General features: G+C 41.7%; 1 protein-coding gene across 8 annotated transcripts; it reads right to left on the bottom strand.

Annotated features, from left to right (window-relative positions):
• Positions 1 to 674: 674 nt before the first annotated feature.
• max (myc associated factor X) lies at positions 675 to 13,977 on the bottom strand. 8 transcript variants are annotated; one of them, XM_047573588.1, is made up of 5 exons: positions 13,793 to 13,977; positions 13,452 to 13,478; positions 7,163 to 7,288; positions 5,524 to 5,647; positions 675 to 2,566 (listed from the first exon to the last, which is right to left on the bottom strand). In XM_047573588.1, exons 1-5 carry the CDS (start codon positions 13,826 to 13,828, stop codon positions 2,379 to 2,381), a joined length of 501 nt encoding a protein of 166 aa, XP_047429544.1. In that variant the 5' UTR covers positions 13,829 to 13,977; the 3' UTR covers positions 675 to 2,378. The 8 variants fall into 8 exon arrangements, with proteins under 8 accessions (XP_047429544.1, XP_047429545.1, XP_047429547.1 ...); XM_047573589.1 differs by having other exon boundaries at positions 5,524 to 5,662; positions 7,181 to 7,288; XM_047573591.1 differs by having other exon boundaries at positions 7,181 to 7,288.
• Positions 13,978 to 16,664: the final 2,687 nt, after the last annotated feature.

The raw sequence follows: 16,664 nt of genomic DNA, 5'->3' as shown, positions 1-16,664 counted from the left end.
TAAAAAAAAATTGCACTAAAACAATAAAATAATAAAATCTGGAGTTATCGTTACTTATAGGTTAATTGTTGAGCCCCTTGAGATCAAATTAGGCTGAATGTGGCCCCAGAACCAAAACGAGTTTGGACTAAATACTTGTGTCAGTGTGATAGATCAGTTTCTCCTTTTCATTATTAGCATGTGGCTTCATAACAAAAGTGAAAGGAGCCTGAATACTTTCTGAATCGACTGTCGTTAATGTCTCCACATGACTTATTTCATCGAATTAAAAACAAAAAAGATCAGTTCCTCACATTTTATAAGCTGATTATTTAGAATTAATGATAAAAAAAAAAACAGAAGTTTACATTCAAAGGGTTTTCTCTCGAGTCAAGTCATTAAATATGATCCAAATAACTAAAACATCTACTACTAATAGATTCAACGCGTACACACTTCAAACAGGGTGGTGGTTGGTTTCATGTCCTGTCACAGGATTAAAGGAGGAGGTTTATTATCGGCGCAGATCCGAGTCGCCCGCTGCCAGCATTCGCCGAAAACCAGAAAAACTCGAAGTGTGACTCCAGCAGGACACGGAGTTCTTCAGAAACCCATCCACGTTATTATTTAAACACACACGAAGACGAGAGGACGCCATCTCCACCAGCGAGGGCGCAGTAACCACAGAGAGGCCGTTAAAGGATAAAATAGTTTATTTTATAGTCTCATAGTAAAGGTAGGCCTCAACTTGCAAGACAATTGTTGGCAGTATGTACAACATACTTGTAATTTCCATGGAATGGAATCAAAGACCTACGACACTAATTATATCCTCCTAAATGGAAATAAAATGGAAACAATATACATACACACACATTTCCTAGACACGCAAAGAAAAAAATAATAAAATAATAACGCTTCCTTTTTTTCCTCGAAAGGGGGCAAAGGGTGGGAGGGGTGGTGGTGGGTGGGGGAGGGAGGGGGGCAGATTCAGCAACATCGATTATTTTTTTCCGTTTTTCATTTGTTTTTTTTTTTAAACTGTGTAAAGCACGACACATTTGACGGGGACTCGTTTCGCTTCCTCCTCGTCGTCGTTCTCCGCTCACAGAGAAAAAGACGGGAGCTACCTGTCTGACATTCAAATACCTACAGATCTCAACTCGGCCTCAAAGAAAACTACACGTTTTTTTTTGTCTCCCCCCCCACAACTCGTGTGATGTGTACTACAAAAAACAAAAAAAAGAATCATAAAGTATTTTTTTTAAACTTGAAAACATCCAATCGTTGCTTTTTCTTTTCTCGATTATATAAAAATGAGATGTATTCAGCCACCTAAAGTCATTCACTACTTCAAGCTAAAGGACAAAATACGATACAAGTTTAGGAATAATTCTCCTTTCAAAACATCAATTTAAACAAAGGAGTTTACGTTTTTTTTTTTAATTTTCCGTGTGTGTGCGAGTGTGTGTGTGTGTTAACAAAACATGTCGGGCCTCAAAGTGTTTTTTTTTTTTTTCTCTTTCACATTCTTTAGTGGAAAAGCTACAAATGTTGGATCATTATTTTTAAAAAGGTTTCCAGGACGATTCGTATTTTATCTAGGTGTGTGTGTGTGTTTAAATTCTAAACAGTTTTTTTTTTTTTTTTTTAATCAAGAATAACAAAAAATAAACAAAAAAATATATAATATAGCAGTGCTTGGAAGAGTACACCCGGCTCACCCTTCCTCCCCCTTTAAGAAAAAAGATAATAAAATAAAATCATACGGTTAGGAAGGTGGCAGGGGGAGGAAAGGGGAGGAAAGGGGGGAGGAGGAGGAGGAGGAAGGGCTTTGTTGAGGGTACAAAAAAAAGCATCAAGTCCGTAAGTAGCCAAGCTGCCTCTTTGTGGGTTTTGGATTGTTGATGTTGCTGGAGGAGGAGGAGGAGGAGGAGGAGGAGGAGGGAGTCGATGACCGAACCAAAAGTCGAGGAGAGGAAGAAGTGGGGGGGGTTGGGAGGGACGTCGTTTCCCGCCACTGCTTCACATCTTCCCTCCTGTTTGATGGAGGCTGGCTGGAGAGACGCTTGGGGATGGCGGCGGCGTCTTCTTCTTCTTCGTCGTCGTCGGTGGTGGTGGTGGTGGTGGGGCGAGGAGATTCGAGGGAGTCTCCAGTGTGAGCCCACCCGGAGATAGAGGACAGGGAGGCGGCGGTCACACGGGCTGGGGTTGTTGTTGTTGTCGTCGTTGTCGTCGTTGTGAGGGGTGGACGGGCCTCGAGAGCTTCGGAGGGTTCCTCCCGCCCTCCCTCGCGCCCCGCCGCCTCCTCGACCGTAGCCCGGTTTTTCGGCTGTCGTGGTCGGGGATTGGAGGGGAGGGGGGGGGGTTTTCGGGGGGGGGGGGGGGGGGGGGCTCCTCTAGCTCGCCTCCACGCGCAGCTTCTTCCTGTTGGGCGGCTCCTCCGCCTCCGACTCGGAGCTGGAGTCGGAGCCGCCGTCGAACGCCGACACGGCGCTGCCTTTGGGGTTGGTGTAGAGGCTGCTGTCGGACGACGAGTAGCTGGCCTGGAGCTGAGCGGAGCCCTTCACCTTCTCCAGGGCGCGCACTGCGGGGGGGGGACAGGCACACAGAGGGGAAACTATTTAAATTTCATCACGGCGAAAATAGTGAAGTAACAGGACGTCGCTCTCTGCCCTCTCATTGACTGCGTTCGTGAAGCTCTTTGGTAACGTGATGACTGGAAGGAACTTGGTCGCAACAGGAACTACGTGTTTACATGCACCGTGATTTGAAAGCAAGAGTCTGAGTTTTGTTTTTTTGGGTTTTTTTTTTTTTGCTTGGTCAAGAAATTTAGGGCTATTATTGCGCAACGTGACCACATCCTCGCTAGTAGCTAACAAACCTTCAAGTTCTTACGAAAGCTCTTCTAATACTTTAAATAAGTGCTTTTTACATTATTGTTCATTTCTGTTGACGCAGTCTTGGGAGACACAGGAGGACACGTCATCTCTGACAGTTAGTGTGGTTTGTGTTAATACTGCTGAGTGTTGGTTGCCATGGACACTGCTTATTGCTGACAAACTGAACTTGACAAATGAAGTTGCATTGAATTGACCTGAAGTGAGAAATGTCTTCGTCAGAACAGATGTGTTTAAATTGTGTTCATGACTCTACTTTAGTCTTTATTTGAGTTGAGGTAGAAGCTTCAGGTTACAAGTTAAATAACAACCAAGAATGAACATCACCAAAACTAAATCCATTGTATTTGGGAGTAGGACTATTCCTGCTAATGAACTCAGTTTGTCTGGAGATGGGGCGTCAGTTGAGTTAAATTATTATTAGGTATTAATTTAGATAATTAAATGTCCTGGTTTGATCAAATTGATCATATTGTTTTGAAGATGAGAAAGGGAACTGCGATTTCAAGGAAATGCTCTACTTACGTATGTGTATGTACGTATGTGTGTACTTATTTGGAGTATTTCCCTCTTATTTGGTCAAGTGCAGCTCAGAAACATCTTAAAAAACTTCAAACTGCACAGAATAAAGAAGTCTGATCAGTTGTTCTTTCTGCACCAACATAAGTGAGATACATAAACAACTATCATGGCTGACTGTAGAGGATAAATTAAAATAATAAAATATTGTCTTTTGATGTTCGTGCATTACTTTTTTCACAAACAGAATTTTCCAGGTTTTTCATGTGGTGGTGCCAAGATTATAGAGCTTCTTTGGCTCGGAAAGTTCCTGTACAGGTTAGTAGTTGGAAAGTAACTGTATTGATTTATCATTTATATGCTGTCGAGACTATATTGGTTATAGTTGTTTGATTTACACTCAGTGACTTCACATCTTTGTTGAATTATTATATTTTGTCTGTTATGTGTTTTCTGTTTTAGTTACATAGTGTAGGTTTGTTTGTGTTGCTGATTTTGTTTGTGTGGACCTCAGGAAGGTTAGTGACTACTTGGTGGAAGCTGATGTGGATCCTAATAAAGAATAAAAGTGTCGACAGGCCAAGAAAACCAGACTTTTATGATCAATTATTTACGCTTTTTCCCTGAAGATTGTTTGGTGCAGAAAGAAACGATGAAAACGGGGGAAAAAGAAAGAGCTTGAAAGCAAAGAATAATAATAAAAAACTTTCCTTTCGGTGGAAAAATGCATCAACCAATCAAAAAATGACATGGGAAGTTATTTGTTTGGTAACGAAGAGGGGAAAGTTATGGGAGAAAAGAGAGATTAATAGTTATACAAGGAATCGCCTGCATTTTAATATAAATAACTTTGTTGTTTGCTAAATTTGTACATGTGGTTTTGAAGTTTACACTTTAGATTTGCACTCTAAGTTATAAAAATAGTCCATTAAACATGTTTGTGGTTTTCAGAGAGAAAAATCGAACTCTTTCCTACTTGGATTTTATGGTTTTAGCTCCGATGTGTTAATACAGTTTGTCTAAATGAAAAAATAATTGTAAAAATGGCACATGTGACCAAACAATGTCATGTAAAACATATTTAAGATGAAATATAAAACCAAAAGAAAATGGTCGATTATACTCTGGACTCCAGAGGGTTAAACACATTTGCCTTTTTCCTATTTGGATTTTATTTTTGTGCGTGTGTGTTTTTAGGTCTAAATAAATATATAAATATGGACAACGTGTCCTCACAGCTGCTTCTGATTCAAAGAAGCACTTTAGCTCAAATAGTTCCTACTCTGAGTCATTTTATTTAGAAAATTGTTCGGTTGGAATCTGTTTTGAGAACGATTTAAACCCGACTGAGGAAATAATGGGAGCAGGCGATGACGACTCCCTTTGGCTTCTCCGGACGTAGGATCTGTTTTTGGATCCACCTGAAGACGTAAAACCGGGACTGTTAAGAAATCAGAGGACTGACTGTAGCCTGGTTACTCAACTACATGTCGACGCTGACGTTACGCACGACGGAGCAAACACGATGTTTAACCTCCTGAGACTCGAGCATTTGTTTGGTTAAGACAATGTTAAGATCTTAAGGTATCTGGGATTAGTAGGAGCTAAGGAGAATAAAAAAATAAGCGTCATCGGGGATTAATTCCGTGTATATTACATTCACAAATTTATTTTAATGCAAAATCCCAACGTCCTCGAATGTGTACTTATGAATTTGTCAAAGTTGCAGGTCATATAAAACCAGACAAGTTAATAAGAATAAATACAAGTGTACTGATCCTTTGCTTCCAGTACATGGAGGACAACAGGTCTAAATGAGGCAGAATAAAAACATTATGTCCCCATATGAGGACGCCGGGTCTCGGGAGGTTAAACTTTAGATAAACGTGACGTGAACTAATCCTTTTCAGCCTTCAGACGTGAGGCCGTCGGGACAGAAACTATCTCGGAGTCGGGGCAGTTGTTTGGTTTTAGCTTGGAACAGTACGTTCTCCACGTCTTCATCCACGCACTCGTTGTAAAGCGTTTATCTTTAAACCTCCTCCTCCTCCTCCCTGGCTGTTGCGGGTCAAAGCTGATTGGCTAAGGTCGGGGCCACGTCGGCGTCTACGGCGGCGTCTCGTACCTTGTTGCTCGAGCAGGGCGTTCTGCCTCTTCAGGTCGTCGATGTCCTGCTGGTGCGTGTGATTTTTTCGCCTCATGTACTGGATGTACTCTGTGGCTTTGTCTAGGATTTGAGCTCGAGACGCCTGTTTGGTAGACTGCTGTTAGTGACACATGCAAAATATGAAGCAATGACGCATGTATACAGTTCTCATCACAGATTTCAAAAAAAAAATTTCAATGATGCTACAACTGCTGCACTGCTGCTGCCTCGTGCAGACTCGAACGAAGAAACCGATCTAAGGGCGACGCCGAGAGTTTTTTTTCCCCGCAACGACTTGCCTCCTCTTAACCTTAAAATCTGTAAACGCCTCCAGCCTGACGTCCACGGGAGCAGGGTTACAGCCCCGACACATTACAGCGCTGACGCAGCCTCACTTATTTCACATTAGCTGCATCCCTGAGCTTTAATAAACGGATACGTCCTCATTAGAGCCTTTTTTTAATCAATGCAAAACCTGCTCTTCTATATAGCATTAAATAACCATAAAGATTAAGTCAGGGATGACAAATACAGGTTATTTTCATTAAAACTTCACCCTAATATTATTTATAATCGATTGATTTGATCTGGAACAGGGTCTTTTTCAGGCCAATGACCACAAACGGATGGAGAGATTAAGTAGGGACCCCCTACTTACTATATGTGTTCTGTACTAAACTGGGCCTAGTGCTATTTATAAATATACACGATTATTATTATCCCTTATGTTGGATTAATGTGCATTTAAAGAAATTTAAATGGTTGAAGGACTATGATCTAGTTATAAATCTTCTGTCTTTCACTCAAAACAGAACCAGGATGATCACAAAGATCCACTTCCTTATTAAAAAGATTCAAAAACGTAATTATTAAAGTAGTTTCTGATCATTTTTTTTAAATGATTTTATATTTAATGAACCCTTTAATGTGCCATCTGAGTGTATCAGAGCTTAAAGCAGGTGGCACACGGACTATTTTAACACCTCGCTTTAAGAAATGTTCACCGTGTTCATTATTCCACGAAAAACTCAAACCGAGCAGAAACTTTTAAAAGCCTTTTTTCTCTCCAAACGTTTGATTCGAATCATGTTGCTGCATTCTTTGAACCCTGTTCAAGTCCAAATTTGACACGGCACCAAATAAAATCTCTCCCGAGGCGGTACTCTGGGTCACTTCACATAACTCCGAAACTCTTTTAAACTATCGGCCAATACTCGACTCATTTAGGCTCTACTCTTCTTCTTAAAACTGGACTTCAGCGTGTAGGTGGGGTGGAGTTTGGGTGGTGGGGTGGGAATAAAACCAGCCCCTGAACCTGCTCCAAATGTTCTCAATGTCACCGATGTCAAAACAGGAAGAGAGCAACAAAATGTCCTCATAATAACTTCCTGACGCGGCTCCAAGTATTTAGACTGCATCACCGCCTTGCCGCTGCCAATCGCCGCTCTCCCACCATCTGCCTCCAACTACGTCCCTGATCTGACACGAAGCAACAGCACTGAGCGTTCACAAGCTACAAACATCATAGATTTTAGCAGACAAAATACAACATATTACAGAAATGCATTGTGTTTGTGTGTGTGAGACATGAGTGTTTGAGTATTAGAGGGGCACTTACAGGCTGAGCTTTACCAACCTTTTCTCCCTGCAGGGCAGGTACCGAGTCCCGGAGGCTGTGAAAGCTGTCTTTGATGTGGTCCCTACGTTTGCGCTCCAGCGCATTGTGGTGTGCCCGTTTGTCTGCCTGCAATGAGAAGAGTCACAAGGCCTTGAGCCTGGCAGAAGAGCAGCGTGGGTGGATGGTTTGGAGGGGAAGGGGTGGGTGGAGGGACAGCGGGTGTTCAAGCCGCCCCCGGTCAAAGCTAGCTACACGAGACGAGACGAGGAGCTGCTGCTGCTGCTGCTCGGCTTTTACCAGCTGAAAACCACTGTCACTTTAGAAAATAAGTAAAAAATGGAGACGGACGTGGAGCTAGGATCATATTTTGACTTAAAATGATGTCAGAGATTCAACTAATATTCATCATTATCTATTAATATAATCAATCTATTCTGCCTTTCATAAAGAAAAAACTACTAATGTAAACTATAAAGTCCAACAAGAATTCAAAACTCACACATAAAACACAATCAGTCCATTTTCTGTCGATCGTGTGACAACAGAAGAACCATCAGAGCGTTTTAATTTGAGAAGTCGTTCTCAGGTTATATCACGTATGTGTGACACGTTCAATTATTCAGGTCAGCCGTTTTTCCACCCAGGATCCTAACTGTTCGTGCAAACAAAATAAATTAATAAATAATAAAATGTTGATTAACTACTCGACAGGTACAGGTGTTGCTTCCTCTTTCGTGTCGTTTTACAACCAACTACGTGAGCTCAAAAAACCGAGTCCTTAAATTAACTATAAACGCCGACGTATTCTATTTTCACAAGTGTTTGTCTCCAGTACGACTGAACGATCTAATGCAAATAAATAAAAAACCCACAGAGGAAGAGTTTCCCCGGTGGAGTTCAAGACGTCGTCTATTAAATATGAAGTCTTCAGCTGAACTTTTCTACTGTTTCATAAAAGCTTCGATAACGCGACTGTTCCAGGAATTAAATACAAGTGAAAGACACATAAAACATACACAATTATGTCAATCTACTCGTCAACAGGAGGCTGGCAAACACAACAAAATCCACCCTGAACAAACGCAACCTTGAAGTAAACGAGTTTAATGTAGAAAAGTAATGGATAGTTAGTCCTCGGGAGACAAGGACTCAACTGCCTATAACCTCTGGTCACGTCACGTTAAAAGACAAATTAAACTCCTGTTGAATTTAGTCGTTATGACCAGAAGCTGTTGTCCTGTTATTTGCCTTCTGGCCTCGTCCTGCTCCTCCACTTTCTGCTGTGACCTGTGGCGACCTCTCCTCCTCCTCCTCCTCCTCCTCCTCCTCCTCAGAAACACAAGGAGCGGCCGCTGACATTCAGGACCGGGTCAAAGTCAAGACGCCGCGGCCACTGAGATGTGACGAGAGACGTGGGCGTGCGAACAACAGCGCGTCGACTCACGGGGGGGAAATTCTTGCAGATTTAAAGATCGTGACTCGGGGACTTTGACAAAGCGGCCCGGGTTGATTTTGTGTCGTCTCAATCAGCTCAACCCCCCGGTGGAAATATTCACGCCAGAGGCTGCGGATTTACACAAAACATTTGCATTGTAATTAGAGTGCGAAAGGCACAACATGGCCGCCGCCGTCACGTGACCAGATCCCAGCAGGAGATCAGTTTTGCTTCCATGTGGTTCGACCTGTTTTATTTATTTATTTTTTTAAGGTCATACCATCGTGGCCTCCAATCAAATCTGACTGGGGACTAATCCACACGGTCACCGGGCGGAATCGTTAAGCCCGACAAACCGATCGGGGTCCGTACGACTCGTTTCCACCCGCCTCCCAACACAGACCTAAACATTAGGACTGAATTTACTGATGTACGAATATACGAATGCCAGCAGGGGTCATGTGATCTGGTGCCATCTGACTCATTTCATCCACAGGTCCCGACAAGAAACCAAAGTGACCACAAGTGAGACGAGACGGGTCACGACGAAGCCGTCGGTGTTTCAAGTGTTTGATTAAGGAGGAGGCGACGAGCACAGACAAACAAAACACCGTAAAACACGACGCACAGTCGCTCTAAATGAAACCGAAACCCACAAATATTTGGTTAATGTCATTTGTTAACACGCCCGTCTCGTGATCCCTCGGCTGGTTGTCACGCTGGACTGTTTCATAAGAGACACGCACGCACACACAACACAAAAAAAAAAAAAAAAAGAAAAATGTGCGCGCCTTGTCGTATCATACACTTAAACATCCACTCCCTCCCATTAACCCTGGCACAAACAAAACACATGACTGCTCAGGATGGTATGTACAATTACGAGTCTGGCAGCCATTTTAATATGAACAGTTTCAGTCAAGGTTCAAGAATAAAAAATAAAAAAAATTTATAAAAATTCCCTGGAGCATCTCCACACACCGTTAAACAATTCTGAATGTGATTTACGGAGATTTAAATGTCATTTCTCTATTTTCTGAGTGAAAATTTTCCAAAAGTTTGAAACATGCAATTGTAGCTAAAGGAAGCAAAGCCAAAAAAAAACCTCTAAGAAGAGATGGGACACGTTTGTAATCATTCTCACACGGTAGATAGTTAGAAATTGATTCAGATTATCTCATGACTTTGACCTATTTTGCTTCACGTTACGTCACAGAACCGATGCCGTGTTTTCACTGGACGTTATTTAGCAGGAAAAGCCAACAGAAAACGGTTAAAGAGCTGAAATATCCAAACCCGATCCCGTTTTGTGGCTAATTAAGAAACACAAACACCCAAGATAAGAGGCCAATTCGTCACGATGACGTAAAATATGATTAAGAAAGCAAATAGAGCTTCATATTGATTAACAGCTACACACAAGTCCCCATAAAAACCAGAGTAAAGACTGAAACGCCAAATTATTTACAGACAAATCACCAAACACATCTGCACAGCTTCAACCGGTTGCTATAATTAGATTTATGTTTAAATCTCTCCTACAGACAAAGAACAAAACTGAGCAACCAAAGCGCCAATCAATCATGTCAGACAACTACAACGCAACATTAAGCTGCTTCTATAAATACGGCTAAATGTGCTCAGACGTGTAGCGGTGCCTTTTCCTGGTGTATAGAGTTGTTAAGCACATCAGACACCAGGAGAAAAAAAAAAAAAAAACAGGTGTCCAATTACACAAGTGCAGCTATTATCAGTCCATCATAAAACCGATATCTTTCTCCGGCGGCTGCCTGGGACGAGGACACGCCAGCGCGAGCTGCTGCTGCTGCTGCTGCTGCCTCCGTCCTATTCATACCTGACCACGAGACGTTACATAACAGCTCCAGGTGCCGGGCTGGTGGACGAGCTGCTGGTGGCTAATGCTAATTCCTCCTGGCTACCGGGTGGACGTCTCACATTCTCTCCGCGTGAAAAAAGCTCACACTTTTCAGTCGGGGCCCCATCGAGAACGTGGAAAAACCATCCTCGCACTAATAACGGTGGAAAACAACCAATAAAACCAAACGCTTCGGCAGGAACGAGGCCGCTGAGGCGAGAATAAGATATTTGGTTTCCAAATATTAACCAAAAACTGGTCAACCCGATTCTATATTATAGCCTTCAATGACGAGACGTCTCTTATCCGAGATCCTGAGACGTATCGACGCAACTATTTATCGCCGTCTAGCTTCGGAGACCGCGTCGACGTCTGCCAAACTCAAAACCACCATTAAAAGATTTCATTTTTACGGCCGAGCGTGTTCTCAAACAGAAACGTTAAGGACTCCCGTAAAAAATAAAATAAATAAATAAATAAATCACACGTGCCGCAATTTCCCTCCATAATTAAAAAGTGTCCCGACGAGCAGTTCAAGCTCGAGGCTGCTGATTTTTACCAGCTGTAAAGCAGTTGTTAAATTTACTCAGCTGTCGCCAATTAACATCCAATTCTACCGGTTGCCAAAAGCCACAACAAAGAAAATCTCGTCGGGTTTTTTTTACAATCTCCTACGTAGCCACTGTCTGTATATAACGCGCAGTCAAAGGCAAAGGTTTAAATGCAAACGCATAATAATTTTTCATCAACATATCGACTTTCTCCGACTGTAGCTTCTGATTAAGAATATACAACCAATATGGCTGCCAAGATTAACGCAAAACGCTCCGGGATTATGACCCTAAATTCGATTCATTGGTTGGGAAATTAATTAGCAAGTGGACGTAGCTTCAATGTCCTGCAAGATGTTTCACCCAACAAGTTAACTGGCCAAGCACACAGCTGATCCCATATTTCTCCCCACCACCAAAGGTTTATAGTACTTTTGCAATGTAAATTCTGCAAGTTCTTTGAGCATATTGAGACTATTCTAGATAATATTGTGGACAATAACAACACACATTTGCATATCTGTCTTCAGCAATGTTCAATTAATCGCAATTAAATATCTTATTAAATGAAGCGTCCCCGTAAATTGTGAGCTAAATTAGTCAATTTTAAGTCGACCCTTCTCTGATTTGTGTGATTTTATCAAAGCTATTTATTAGCGTCTTGTTTAAATATCGATTTTAGTCATTTTTTAACTCTACCAACAAATACGTATTTTTACAATCTTCTTCATAATACATATTATAAAAGGCAGGATAATATTCTGGACTGTGTGTTTGAAATAGTACATCTATCCTCGGCCACGTTGTGAGTATTTAAAACTATCCTTTTAAGGGGCATTAATTCGAGATTAATCGCGAGTTAACTGTGTTTAAACATGCAATTAATCGCAATTAAAAACCTGAATCTACCGACAGCCCTTATTAACCGTAACACCCTCGTAATTTTGAGATAAATTAGTCAATTAGTCAGCGCTCTTAGTCATAGAAATTGACCCAATGAAATTTGTTTGGAGCAAAAAAAGTAAAGAGCGTGTGTTGAGGTCAGGCGCACAAACGATTTAATTTATTGCATATTGTAAAACGCATGATAATGTTTCGGACGGTATGTCGAAATAACAACACACATTTGCATATCTATCTTTTGGCCATGATGACAGTATTAAAAAACTGCATCCTGTTATGAAGAAAAATACATTAATTTCAGGTTAATCTGAAGTTAACAGCTGCACACACTTGTAATTAAATGTTTTAATCTATTGATTAAATGCAACATCCTCACAATTGTGAGATGCATCCGTCGATACTAAGCTGAGTGGCACAAACAAATATGATCTTCTTCACAATACTGATGCATATTATAAAAACGCATGACTTCCTGGATGTCTCCTTCCTTATTTATTTATTTATTTTTTTTTAATTCTGGTTATGTGACCGGGGGATAACGACGCTGTTCTTTCTTTCTGTGCAGCAAACACAGCCGTGTTTTTTTTTTTTTTTTTTTTTTTTTTTTTTCTCTCGGCGGTATGCGATGCAGCTATACGTCATTCATTTAGGCTGCCAGCCCCTTTAGTGGCCTGTAGAGAGAGAGAGAAGAAGAAGATGGCTCTAATCACCGGCTGCAATACAGGAAAACATCCCGCTGCACCCTTTTCCTGACACGAAGCCGTGGGTTTTTACGTGTCCGAGATGCAGGGGCGGCTGTGAGAAAAATGCGGCTGCATCCTCATCACGGATGCAGAGACATAATGTAAACGGCCTCTTTCTTTTCTTTTTTTCTTCTTCTTCCTGACCTAGATGCGTAATTTTTCAAACCTGATCATGAAGCGGAATCCCCGCGGTGTGAGGTGAAGCACCGTGGGGGGAAACCGGCTGCTACGAAACACGCAAAGCTTTGTATTAACAAAGTGATAACAAATATATATTTATAAAAAAAAAAAAAGGAGGGTGGTGGGGGGAAAAGCTTTGTAGCGGGATAAAGCTTTGGTCTAAATATAGATGTCGTGTCACAGTCTCCCTGTGGCCGTGTACACAACACGGGATGGGGGATACCCTGCAATGCACGACTCCACTAACGCGCAATCGCCACACTGTTTAAAAAAAAAAAAAAGAGAGATGCACGAACAACCAGCTCAATGCTGTGGGAAAATGACGGAGTGCACAAGTGTCCATTTTTTTTTTTTTTTTTACACAAACATTTGTTGTTCCACGAGAAAACAACAACACTTTCACATTCTCTCAGGTCAAACCAACCAACCAACCCCCCCACACAGTGGAGTCCCACTCACAAAACACCAACAAAATATTTAAAAAAATAAATTAAAAAAAATGTGATGAGTAGAGGAACTTTGTAACACCGGTGAAACATATATATATATATATATTTTTTTTTTCCGACAGTGGACAAATCCCCCCCCCAGCGTTACGCACCACAGAGTGATATCTCGGTGATTCTTCCTGCAAAGAAACAGAACAAAAAGTACAATTGTAGCCATAATTGTTCAGCAAATCTTCCGCTGAAGTGACTAGAAAGTCAAATAATTTAGCAGATTAAAAAAAAAAAAAAAATGCGTAGATGCAAAAATGAAAAAAGAAAAAAAAAAAAGCTAGTGTTTCTTATCAGTTAACTAGAGCCCCGACTAAATTACTCAGGGCAGAAAGGCTGAGCTCGCTGGTTGCTAACGCTAGCCGAGGAGCTAGCTGAGCTAAAATCGCCAGCTAGTAAAAATAAGGACCCTAAAAAAAAAAGGGCGAAAAGTGGCAATACTCACGTCACTATCGACTTCGATGTCATCGTTATCACTCATTCTTCGATAAAATGGTCTAGTTTAAAGGGACGGGTGGCTAGAAAAACAACATGAATCGGTTTAGCACCGAGCGGCGCTTCAACAGCAGCTCACGTTCTGTTTGGACAGAACCGAGGAGGGCTCCACGTGACTCCACACACACACACACACACACACGCACACACGCACACACATAGACAGCAAGCGCGGCGGCGTAGTACGCATGCGCGTCACCGTAGGGGCATATGGGTAATGGAGTCGCTTGTGTTTATTTTCATCTCCTTTATATTCCTTCTTTCCTTAATTCTGAAATTCGTGTAGCATTTACGAAGTAGAATATTTTAAAACAAGTACATTTTATTCGACACATATATATATGCAACAGAAAAATTCCCGAATATCGTTTGAACAACAAGGTATCGGATATTTAAAAAAAACTACAACACCCACGGGTCGTTTATCTCCCTGACGCAGACGTCACGGCGTCTGTTTTTTTTTTTTTTTCCTTGACGATGCATGATGGGAATTGTTGTCGTAGTCATATTTGTGTGTCAGAGCAGCTAAATAGGGCCATGGCTGAGACACGTGGATTACAAGAATACACGCAGGAAACATAAACTCACTCACTCACTCAGGGCCAGTTACAGCAGCCTAGAAATATGCACCAGTCACGTGATTTCTTCCTATTATCGCTTGTATCGGTTTCTATTTTTTTTTCCCTTTTTTTTTTAATGTTTATTTTATTTATATATTTATTTATTTACTCACAAAAGCCACCAACTGCCGTGCGGTGCAAAAAAAAATGTCAGTCAATAAATTGATAATGTGAACAACATAAAAAATTATTTCTCAGGTACTTTCAGAATTATTTGTTATTAGTGTCAAAATTATGTATATTTGTATATCTTATTTTATTTATCTTGTTTAGACGCTGCTGTTAGTATCACATACTGTTTATTTGCGTTTATATGATAGCTACTCAGTATCTATATATTATAGTTGCTACCTTGAGTGCATAATTTCGTTCCATCTCATGCTTCTGTACGGTAGCGAATGACAAATAACAATCGTTAAATCCCTGAAAATAACAATTTTAGTGTAGTTCAATTAGTGTTATATATGTAAAAGGAAAATTATGGGTAATTTTCACTCATCATAACATCTAACACATATAATGCTGGAGTAAACACTATGTGTAGTGTGGGGCTGGTCATGGGACAAACTGAAAATAATCTGCTCTGGTGTTTCCTCGTTTTTTCTTTTTTTTTTTTTTTTTTACAAAACTGCGTAGATAAGGAGCTTACACTGCTGTGGATTATTTTGCCATGGATAAGTAAATGTGTAAAAAAGCTGGGGGGCAGCCTCATCTATTCCCACAGGAGGTCAAGAGGCCACGGCAGCTGCAGGCGACGCCCTGCCCTCCTGCTCCGCCTGCAGATACGAGTCCGTGGACCTGCCCCGACCGACCTTCATCCCTCCACCTCTCTTCCTCCACCTTCAAGCTTTTTCCAGCCCCCTTTGCTTCCAGTTTTTGGCCCCTGCATCTGCTGTTTTTTATTTTTTATTATTCCTGCACGAATCCAAACACGCCCCCCCCCCGCCCCTTTACAGTAGATCCTATTTAAAAGATGGCAGCACAACAAGGCCGTTCTTTAATAATGCATCTGCCGCAGTCGAAAAAAAAAAAAACCTACGGGGCTGAATTCGTGCACCGCGACTACAGATGATGATGATGAGGAAGGCCTCGCGGAAAGCATGAAAATATGTTTTTTTCCCTATCTTGCCACACCCTTAATGCCTTAAAAACGCTCATGAAGAGTTTCGCCAGCGTTTCGGTTCCTGGCTGCAGGGACGAGGCCGGACCTCGATCAGCTGCGGCTCGGGGCTGAAGAGGGGAAAACCAGTAAAAAAAAAAAATCCAGGCATGTGAACGTGAGCTGTAATTATAGCTGGAGAGGCTGATCAGTCCAGGCACAGTCCTTCCACCCCTCCCCCCCTATGTCCTTACAGGACCGGCCTGCTAAACCATTAAAATGCCCTCCTTTTGTCCCGTTGCAACATACAGCGGCGCGCTATACTGGAAGGGTCACCGTTAGAGAGATGTGTGTGTTGTTGTTCTTGGCATTGTTGTGTCGGTGCATTACTTATGAAAAGGAGGAAAGGGGGGGGGACTATCATAGCTCGAGATGAAAAGGTTGAGCAGTTTCCGGTAACAGGGAGGAGAGCGCATTCAAAGGCATTTTAAAGATCCATCGGTCGGTCTTCAATGGAAATTCTTATTTGTTGGTAAAAAAAAAAAAAATACCAACACGGTGATTAAAAATCCTCCATTACAAGTAAACGTCCTGCATGAAAAAACATATATTTGATAAGATAAGACAGATACTTTATTTATCCACTGAGAAATTTAATGTCCAGAAGATTTGTTGCATACAAACAGATATAAATGGTATTTAACTTATACAATAATATACCATAGCATTATGACCACCGGCCTGATACTGTGTAGGTCGATGGGCCTTAGTCCATTGAGGCACCTTTGAAGGACGCTACGTCCTGCAGGTCAACACAGTTTTTTTTAGTTGTTCCTGAACCGTCTTTGTGTGTCAGGTTGCATCCTGCTGGGTCATTATTGCCATGGATGCCAGGTCCGAACGCTTCCCGGGGCAGAACATTAAATTGTCACAACACGGTCAATGTCATTTACTTCTCCTGGCAGTGGTCATAATGTTATGGCTGACGGTGTGCGTGCCTTTCATTATCACAGTATCACAGGGCGGGGCTCGTCCGCTCCAACTCGTCTTTATTCCAGTTTTTGCAGCCTTCGGTTTTTGCATATTTCCCCTCCTGGAGCCTC

The sequence above is a fragment of the Mugil cephalus genome, chromosome 21 (genome assembly GCF_022458985.1).
Source record: "Mugil cephalus isolate CIBA_MC_2020 chromosome 21, CIBA_Mcephalus_1.1, whole genome shotgun sequence".
Classification (NCBI taxonomy): Eukaryota; Metazoa; Chordata; class Actinopteri; order Mugiliformes; family Mugilidae; genus Mugil; species Mugil cephalus.
The sequence above is the reverse complement of the archived record's forward strand: the minus strand, read 5'-3'. Positions and strand labels throughout refer to the sequence as shown.